This window comes from Cygnus atratus, chromosome 4 (genome assembly GCF_013377495.2).
Source record: "Cygnus atratus isolate AKBS03 ecotype Queensland, Australia chromosome 4, CAtr_DNAZoo_HiC_assembly, whole genome shotgun sequence".
In the NCBI taxonomy this organism is placed as follows: Eukaryota; Metazoa; Chordata; class Aves; order Anseriformes; family Anatidae; genus Cygnus; species Cygnus atratus.
In genome coordinates this window covers 76,122,565-76,131,863 of record NC_066365.1, presented here as the reverse complement: position 1 = coordinate 76,131,863, position 9,299 = coordinate 76,122,565, and the positions used below count along the sequence as shown (strand labels likewise).

Sequence of the window (9,299 nt, the reverse complement as noted above, 5' to 3'; positions counted from 1 at the left end):
CGTCCCGGCGGCTGCTGAAGCTCCCCCAGGAGGAGCCCCCCAAGCTCTGGGCAGCCTGTGCCAGGGCTCCGGCACCCGCCCGGCCCAGCAGTGCTGCCTGAGGGGCAGGGGGAGCCGCCGGGGCTCCGGGCTGGGCCCGCGGCCTCTGGGCCTGGCCCTGGGCACCGCTGGGCAGAGCCTGGCTCCGGCCTCTCCGCACCTCCCTGCGGGGCCTGGCGGACACGGACGGGATCCCCCTGCCCTCCTCGTCCCCAGGCCGAGCAGCCCCGGCTCTCCCGGCCTCTCCTCGCAGCAGAGGTGCCCCAGGCCCTGCGGCAGCTCAGGGGGTGATGCTGGGCTCATCCCAGTGTGCCCAGGGCTCTCTGACAGAGCCAACACTGGATTTGCAAAGAACCAACCCCTCTTAATGGCACACTGTTGAACAGCAAGCACGAAGGTGTACAGAGGCCAAGAGGACAGCAGCGCATGGAGCGGCAGCGCTGGGTGTGGAAGGTCTGGATCAGGGTAACAGGCACAACAGCTGCACTGGAAAATAAAAAATAAAAAGTTAGAGGGAAAAAAAAAGTCAAATGGGGGGGGGGAAAAAAGCTGTATCAGTGAAAAAAAAAAACAACAAGCAAATATTGGGAAAAAAAAAGTATATCACGGGAAAAAATACATTGGGAAAAAAAAAAACTATGTCGGGAAACAAACATGATATCGGGCAAAATATATATATATATATCGGGAAAAAAAATGATATCGAGGAAAAATAAAATTATGTAGGGGGAAAAATTTGATATTGGGTGAAAAAAGACTACATTTGTGGGAAATAATTATATCGGGGGAAAAAATTATATCGGGGGAGAAATAAATATATCAGGAAAAAAATGATATCAGGAAAAAAAATATATCGGGAAAAAAATATATCGTGGGAAAAAAAAATATATCGTGGGAAAAAAAAATATATCGTGGGAAAAAAAAATATATCGTGGGAAAAAAAAAAAAAAAAAAACTGTTATGGGGCCAAAACCCCGATTTGGGGCCAAAATGCGCTGGAGAAGCCCCGCGGGGCCGGGGCGCGGCGGGAGTAGAGTCGAGCCCTGGCCCCGCCCACCGGGCCGCGGGCGGGGGCGGCGGCAGCCAATGGGAGCTGGCGCGGGAGGAGCGGCCATTGCGGGGGCATGAATGGGGCGCGTGACGTCACGGGGGCATGAATGGGGCGCGTGACGTTACGGGGGCGCTAAGCCACGCCCCCCGCCGTGGCGCGCCGCGATGGAGCCGGGCCCGGGAGCGGGGCCGGGAGCGGGGCCGGGAGCGGGGCCGCAGCGCTGGCCCCCGGCCTCCTGCGTGCTGACGGGCGCCTCGCGGGGCTTCGGGCGCAGCCTGGCGCGGCTGCTGGCCCCGCGGCTGGGCCGGGGCTCGCTGCTGGTGCTGCTGGCCCGCTCCGAGGCGCCGCTGGCCCAGCTGGCGGCCGAGCTGCGGGGCGCCGCCGCCCCCGGGCTGCGGGTGGAGTGCGTGGCCGCCGAGCTGAGCTCCCAGCAGGGGCTGCGGAAGGCGGAGGAGGCCCTGCGGGAGCTGCTGCCTTCGGCGCCGCCCGGCCCCCTGCTCGTCGTCAACAACGCCGGTAACTCCCGGCCTCGGGGTCCCTAACGGCGGGGGTGGGCGCGGGGGGATTGCCGGGGGCTTGTTGTGAACGGGGCCGGGGAGCTGGGGCAGCAGCGCCGGGACCGCTTCTTGCCGGGATGTGGCACAGGAGCTCCGTGCTCTGCTGCTGCCGAGGCTCCTGCAGCCCCCCACTCTCCTCCGGCCCCGCTCCCCAACCTCTGTCCTCCAGAAAATCTTCCGGCCCTGCCGTCTGTGCAGGTTTTTTTGGCTTTAGGGCCAAAGTCTGCTGGCTTTAGGGCTGCTTTTTCCCCGTTACTGCTGTGATAAGGCCAACCATTCAGTAGGTAACGGCACTGGGGGGTAGGACCTCAGGTATTCCCCTGCCTTGGTTCAGGAAGATCAAACCGGCGCAGAGCGCGTGGTGCCCCGTGGGACATTGCGCTTGAGGCCGAAGGTTGGGAGCTGTTTGTTCAGCCAGGGCAGGTCCTTGTCCCGTGGTGCCGCCCGTGGGCGCTGCTGGCTCGGGGTGACCCAAAACCCTGAGCAGAGCCGTGCCGAGCTCCTCGCTCTGCCAGGAGATCCTGATCTAGGCAGGAGAGCTTGGACCAGCAAAGCTGCCTGATGCTTGTCCGCGTTGGGGGGTTGCTTGTGGAAATGTGGGTGCAGATGTGGATGTTGTTTGACCCATATTTAACTACCCCAGCCTCACTTGTCCTTTGTTCCAAGGCTCCCTGGGAGACATCTCCAAATCCTTCCTCGACCTCACCGACCCGGATGAAATCAACACCTACTTCGCCTTCAACGTCACCTCGGCGCTTTGCCTCACCACCGCCGCCCTGCAGGCCTTCGGGAAGCGCCCCGGCTCGAGCAGGACGGTGGTGAACATCTCCTCCCTCTGCGCCCTGAAGCCCTTCAAGAACTGGGCGCTGTACTGCGGCGGGAAGGCTGCCCGGGACATGATGTTCCAGGTGCTGGCGCTGGAGGAGCCCGACGTCCGCGTGCTCAACTACGCCCCGGGTGAGCAGGGGGCTCATTAATTGCTGCTGGCTTTATAAGAGGAAATATTCCTCCAGGTGCAGAAGGAGAGCGGGCACCAGAGTTTGTGATTTCTTCTGCTTTATTTACCCAGGTCCTCTGGACACGGACATGCAGCTCTTGGCCCGCACGAAGACCGGAGACCCCGAGATGCGGCGGCATTTCCAGAGCCTGCAGGAGAGCGGGCAGCTCATAGACTGCTCCGTGTCGGCCCAGAAGCTCCTGAAGCTCCTGGAGGAGGACGCCTTCAGCTCCGGCGCCCACGTGGACTTCTACGACGTCTGAGCTGCTCTCACCTGGCCCCTCGTCTGCGTGCTTTGCTTTCTTACTTCTGTCAGCCGAGCTGCCCCTTGAGTCGGGGCTTTTCCGAAGGAACGGGCACGGGGGCTTAGAGCTCTCCTGTGCAGGCACGTGTGCGAGCCGGGGAGATAACGGGGTGCGTGAGGGCAGCTCGGAGGGGAAGGAGCCCCCAGAAGGTCTGGAGGAGCTCCCCAAGCCATCCCCTTGCCCTGCAGGAGCTGTGTGCTCAGCATCTGAGCACGTCACCAAAGCCCAGAAGAGCTGTGGCAGGGCAGAGGAGATGGCTGTCACCCCCTGACTTCCCTATCTCACCAGAGACCCTCCTGCAGCTCGGGGGCTCTCTGCACAGCCCGGAGGGTTTGGGAGCAGAGCCGAGCCTCTCCCGGTGCTGCTTGCAGGCAGGGAGCTGCCAGGAGAGGGAGCTGCCTGCGCGGGAGATGCGAACACCGGGGTGCCTGCCCGGGGCTCCGGCTGCACCAACCTGGGCACAAGCACAGCCCTGGGCGAGGGTTTGATCACTGCCCCGAGTTTGTGCCCTGCTCCTGTTTGAACGGGTCCAGGCCTGGGGCTGGGGCTTGAGCCTGTCCTGGGTTGTTCTTTTAGTTATTTGTGGGCTTTTATCCTCGTTTTTCCATCAGGTTCCATAAGCTGTAAGCCCACCCCTTGTAGTGACAGAGGCGGGACAAGCACAGCGCTGCCGGCGAGGCTGGCACCCCCTGCCTGCCCCAGAAACACCCAGTGTCCCTCCCAGCTCCGTGACAGCAACCTTCTGCCACCCTGTTCTTGCAGCCCTGCATTCCAATGTTATTTTTCTGTCTACCTGCATCTACAATCATTAAAAGTTTCCTGTCTGGTCTGGATCTTCTGTTATATGTTCAGAAGGGGTGCGCTCTGGGGTGGGTGGCAGCGGGGAGCCTGGCTCAGGTAATGGTCGTCATCCAGCAAGGCACCACGCGTGTCCCTCGGGGTCCCGCTCTGCCACCTCCAGGTGATTTCCTTAACTCCGTGGTCACTTAATTCCATCAAAAAAGCCTTTTCCATTAACTCCACGTTCACTTAATTCCATCAAGCTCTAAAAAGCCTTCTCCAGAGCTCATCTGCCTCTTGGTTTCCTCTTCACTCTGTGCCTGTGAAGCTCATTATTAGCAGAAATCCCTCTGCTTCCTATACTTGTTCTGGGTTTGGTGCCTGATGCTGCTGCACATTTTTGGGAAGCCCGGAAGGACCTGCTGCTGTCCTGTCGGGGGTCAGTGGGTCCTGGGCTCGCCTCCTTTCACGGAGGGCTAAAAAATCACCCCTCACCCTGCAGCCGGGTGGGCCCTGTCCCAGCCAGCTCATGGGCAGCGATGGGGTCCTTTTGGGATCTGCTTCTCTGCAATGAGTAGCACCAGCGACCACGGCTGGGTATCCCAAATCCTGCTCTTACAGGTTCTGGGCTGGGGGAGGAGGGAGATTCCCCCAGAGGAGGTGGAAGGAGCCCCACGTTGCTGGCGGAGCAGGGAGGGTGCTGGGGGACAGCTTGGTAGGAGCCGGGTGGGAAGGGGCTGGGGGGTGCCGGTGGGCTCTTTGGGGTGAGATGCAGTAAAAGTGAGGGGCCCCGAAGGGGAGGATTATTTTGGGGTTGTGCCTAGCGGGTTGGGGCCTGACCACCCTCCAGCAGCAAATCTGTGCGGCGCCTTACAGCATCTACGTGGGGGGCTGTGGTACCACAGAGGCCATTTAAAATCAGAGCCCTCACGAGAAGTTTTTAGCTTTTTTACCTGGATTTTAGACATTTGCCTAAATGCGGGTGTTTAAACTAGTGCAAATAAGCTAGGGGCTGTGTCCCCGGGTGCTGCCCAAGCCTCTCCTTCCCAAGTGCTGAGTGTGCCGGTGTCCATCTGCGCTGCGGCACCGGGCGCGGACACGCTGTCCCAGGATGGGACCAGATGTCCCCAGCTCTCCCCATCCCATCCCCTCGGACCAGATGTCCCCGTTTCCATCCCCTCGGACCTACTAAATGTGTGCTCGGGTGCTCAGCACCGCCCCGCAGCCCCCGGGGACGTGCGGTGCCTGCGATGCCAGCGGTGCTCTCAGAGCATCCCCGGCCGGCGTCCCTGCACCCATGGGTGCCGCAAGGTGCGAAGGCAAAATGATAGGAAATATTGTTCTCCCTTTTATTATTATTTTTTTAATCATTTTCTGTGACCAGCTGAGGGCGTACCGAGACCGGGTAACGGGCAGGGACCGGCGCAGCCACGGGCCCAGGGGTGAGGCAGCTGCAGGGGGGCTGTGGGGAGCCCCAGCTTCATCCCCTCAGGGCTCAGGGCCTGGAGGAGCAGCGGGCTTGGAGGGGATGGGTTGGGATGTGAAGCTGAGCCTCCCCTCCTGACCCCCCCATGGTTAAGCACAACAGCCTCGCTCCAACCACTGTGGGTCCCGGAGCCATGGGACCTCGCCAGAATCTCACTCAGGAGAGGAAAAAAAAAAGAAGTTTCCGGCTCTGCCGATTTCCCAGGTAAATCTGGTGAATCCAATTTACCAGGTAAAGGTTTGCTCACCCAGCAAAGCAGAGCCCACAGGGAAAACCTGCCCGGCCCTCCAGGGAGCCCCAGCACCTGGGGGTGCTCTCCCATGGACGAGCACGGCGGCGGTGCAGCTTTGTGACCCCCCCCCCCCATTTCTCCTCTGGGTTTGGGGAGCGAGGAGAAGAGGGGGCCACAGCCCCTTCCCAGCCCAGCTGCCAGTGACGTGGGTTGCTCTAACTGGTCTGCTGCTGGCAGCCAGGGCTTGTCGGAGGGTTTCGGCCCCGAGCCACCAGCCCAGAAAGGAGCCGTGGGCCTGTTCGCCCAGAGGTGACGATGTGCAGGTGTTGAGCCCCAGACCCTGCCTAGCACCGGGGTCCCTCCAGCAGCTCTGCCTCCCGCACTGCCTGGTGCAGCGAGGCACTGCTCAGGCCATTTTACCCCTTCCTTTCCTATTTTATTTCCTTTTCCCTCTGCTTTTCCCTTCCCATACCATCCCCAGAGCAAGGCGCTGGGGTGGTGGCAGCCCCAGGGAGGGCCCTTGAGCCCCACTGTCCCTGTCCCCAGGGCTCTGGTACGTGGCTGCAGGGGCTCCCATGGGAGAGCCCCATCCCTTTTGGTTCCTCTGAGCTTATTTAACACGAAATAAATCAGCCTGCTGCTGGGGGCACAGCAGCCAGCAGCGCCAGGCCCTTTCCTGCTGCAGAGCTTTTCTTCTCTGGGTTGGATGTTCACCAGGGGCGATGCGGTGCAGGAGGGAGCCCTGGCAAACAGCGGGGACGAGGCTGGAGCAGACACCTCCTGCTGTGAGACCCGAATTAAGGCATTACAGAAAGCCCCTGAGATGGTCTCGATGGCACTTTGGGCCAGGAAAAGGGGAGCGTGCACCGGTGACCTGCCCCGGGTCCCAGCCCCCTCCCGTGCCAGCAGACACTGCCGCCTTTGTGCCGGTGGCAGGGGGTGAAATACGGGGAACTGGGTTATGAAAGGAGCCAAAGTCACCGCTGGGGTTTTGTTTCCATGCGTGTCACCGGGTCCCTGGCACACAGGGTGAGGGCAAGCCCGCTAAATCCCCCGCAAAGCCCCGCCGCCGCTCCGCAAAGCCTCCCAAATTAAAAAAGGGAGCGCACCCCGCCACCTCCCCGAGCCCTCCCGCTGACCCGGGCTGCCCCCGGCTCAGCGGGTCGAGAGGCTGCAGCCAGGTCCCTCTGCCCCTTATTAAAGGTTTCTCAGCGGAGGGGAGAAGTCCTTCATTGTCCCGGCTGCTGGGCAGAACTGCTGAGCACGGCCCTTTCCGGGGGGACGCCGAGTGCCCGCTCGCAGACACGCAGCCGCCTCTGGCCACGGGGCCAAAGGTAAAGGAGCTGCTCCTCGGCGAGGTGCTCCCGGGGGGAAAAGGGCCTGGCAGTGCCCACGTTTCCCCCCCCCCCCCCCAGACCCCACAGAGGGTGTGCAGTTACTGGGGGGATGCCCCCCAGGCAGGCAGTCCCCTGGCCCGGAGCCCCCTGCCTCTCCTCCGGAGCTCCGCAGGGGCTCCTCGGGGCCGTTCCTGGGATTTTGGGGATGTTCACCGAGCCCGAGGGGGTTACAACAACAACCACCTTCCTGCTGAGCTGGCAGCCTCTCTCCAGCAAGTCCTTCACACCACACCGCACCAAAAACACCTGACAGTGCCACAAAGCCCCTCTGATCCTTCCCAAACCCCTGCGGGATGTTGGCTCGGAGGATTCGGGGCAACCCTCCTCCGAAGGCAGGCTCAGCGTGAGCCGCAGCAAGGCCGACCCGTGGCCAGGTCCCCATCCCGCTTTTATTCATGTCCCCCCCGTGCTGCCCCCTGCTTTTGGTGGCCTTAGCACCAAGCGAGGAGCAGGAGCAGCTCCAGGCCGGCTGTGCCCCCCCCCCAGAGCAGCCCTTTAATGTGTAACGAGGGACCCCTTGGTTAGGCAAGGAGGGATGACAGATTAACCCGGTTTAGAGCCAAAGAGCAGCGGGTTCGCTGGTAAACTGTCCTGTTCCTGCGAGCCCCAAGTGCCTTTAATGAGTTAGTATTTAGTCTGCGATGGAGGTTAATGGGGGGACATTGCAGAAATGATCTGTGATTAATTAAACCGTCTTTATCCCGCACGGTCAGAGCACCTGGGCTCGTCGGGCTGGCGCTGAGCTGGGATCAGCACCGGACCCACAGCTTCAGCACCGCTCCCGGTGCTCCCCCACACCCCAAACTCACCGCAGCGCCGCAGCGGTGCAGCGCGGGCCCAACAGCACCCTCCACCCTGATAGGGAAGGGCTGCCAGGAACGGGAGGCTTTTGCCTATTTTTCCGCACCACCCCAAAACCAGATTTGTCCCGTTTGCTGCCAGCCCGTGCGCGATGCAACCCGGGCGCATCTTTGAGCCTCGTGCCCCACACATGGGGACCATGACACCAGCCAGCCCAGACCCCAACCCCACTGCTCCCCAACCCCTTTCCATCCTCTTTCTCCGTCCCCACACTGCTTGGGGGGGGGGGGGGGTTCAAACCCCGGCAGGCTTTTGAAGCCCCCCGCCCCTGCTCCAAAACCCTTTCCCAGCAGAGCTGCCGGCGGGGCCGGGAGCGCGGAGCCGCATTCACATTCCTGCCGCGAGCACACTTGTCAGCCGAGCTGTCAGCCGCTCCCGTAATAGGGCCACGGCGGTCACTCGTGTTGGGAGTAAACACAGCCGAATCTGAGAAAACAAGAGCAGAGCCGAGCCCGGGCGCTTCCCGCAGCGCACAGGGGAGCGGGGCTCGTGGCGACACCGGGGGGATGCTCATCAGCTCCCCCCTGTCCCCTATATCCCCGCCGCCACCCCAAAAGCCAGCCCCTGGGAAGGATGTGCCGGAGCTCTCGGACATTTCTGGGGATGAGGTCAGATGTTCCCGCAAGGAGAAGGGGCAGATGTGGGAGCTGGGAGAAAAATTGGGTCACACGGGGTGTGGGAGCGGGTGCCTGGGGACCCCGGGGGAAAAGGGACAGCCCCGTCCCCAGGAGGAGGGAGCTGGAGGAGCTGCAGGGCGGTGATTCCTGCTGGTGATTCCTGGCACAAACTCACCGCAGCTGGGCTGGAGAATAACAATTTTCTTATTTTTTAAACTAAAAAAAATGGCATTTTGCACATGCCGGAGCTGCCCCGTGCCCGTACCAAGAGAGGGCCCAGCCTTCCTCCCTGCCCCTCTCTCATCGCCCACCCAGCACCCATGGGTGCCCCCACCCCCAGAGCGACCCCGGCACCTCCTGGCCACCTCGTGCCACCTCCAGCCGTGTCACCAGCGCTGGAGGGGACCGAATGGGACAGATCCAGGCTCGGAGCTGGCCCCAGAGCCCCGCTCCCCTGTAACATGCTGCACCGGGGGCTGCGGCGAGCGGGGTCGAGCCGACGTGCGAATAATTAGTGCGGGGTTATTTGTGCCACGCTATTCCACTGAATCCCAGACCCTCCAGCCGCATCGCAACAAAGAGGTGGCCGGCCTGAAAAGCGCAGGATTTAGCACAAAGAAGGGGCCGGGAGCAGAGCCGGGCGGCCGAGGGCTGCGGCACGACGCTCCGCAGTCACCCTATTAATGCTGCTTTGGGGTGGGGTCATGGCGGAGACCCCACAACACTGCCTACACAGCCCCGGGGATGGGGAGAGGGTGTTTGTCCGGGTGGTGATGCCCACAGAGGATTTGAAGCTCTTAAAATTCCCGGGGGGCTTTTTTTGCTCCCCATCACGAAGCTTGGGATGTGGGTCCCATGTCCCGAGTGGGGCTGGAGCATCCCCACAGCTCCCCGGTGTCCAACGAGGTTTCTTCAAACCCAGAAGCCCTAAAAAGCCGAAAACGCCAGCAACGTTTTCTCCTGGCGTGTGAGCTGCT

The 9,299-nt window shown here is 61.6% G+C and overlaps 1 protein-coding gene across 1 annotated transcript; it reads left to right on the top strand.

The window, feature by feature from the left end:
- The first annotated feature begins 1,230 nt into the window (after positions 1–1,230).
- SPR (sepiapterin reductase) lies at positions 1,231–3,782 on the top strand. Its single transcript, XM_035547134.2, has 3 exons — positions 1,231–1,606; positions 2,314–2,604; positions 2,717–3,782. Exons 1-3 carry the CDS (start codon positions 1,255–1,257, stop codon positions 2,905–2,907), a joined length of 834 nt encoding a protein of 277 aa, XP_035403027.1. The 5' UTR covers positions 1,231–1,254; the 3' UTR covers positions 2,908–3,782.
- Positions 3,783–9,299: the final 5,517 nt, after the last annotated feature.

Bases quoted from the DNA above. Each gene is read 5' to 3' on its own strand.
- SPR (XM_035547134.2), top strand. From the start codon at position 1,255: ATGGAGCCGGGCCCGGGAGCGGGGCCGGGAGCGGGGCCGGGAGCGGGG. The intron at 1,607-2,313 runs GTAACTCCCGGC...CTTTGTTCCAAG, and splicing joins GCTCGTCGTCAACAACGCCG to GCTCCCTGGGAGACATCTCC. The intron at 2,605-2,716 runs GTGAGCAGGGGG...TTATTTACCCAG, and splicing joins CGTGCTCAACTACGCCCCGG to GTCCTCTGGACACGGACATG.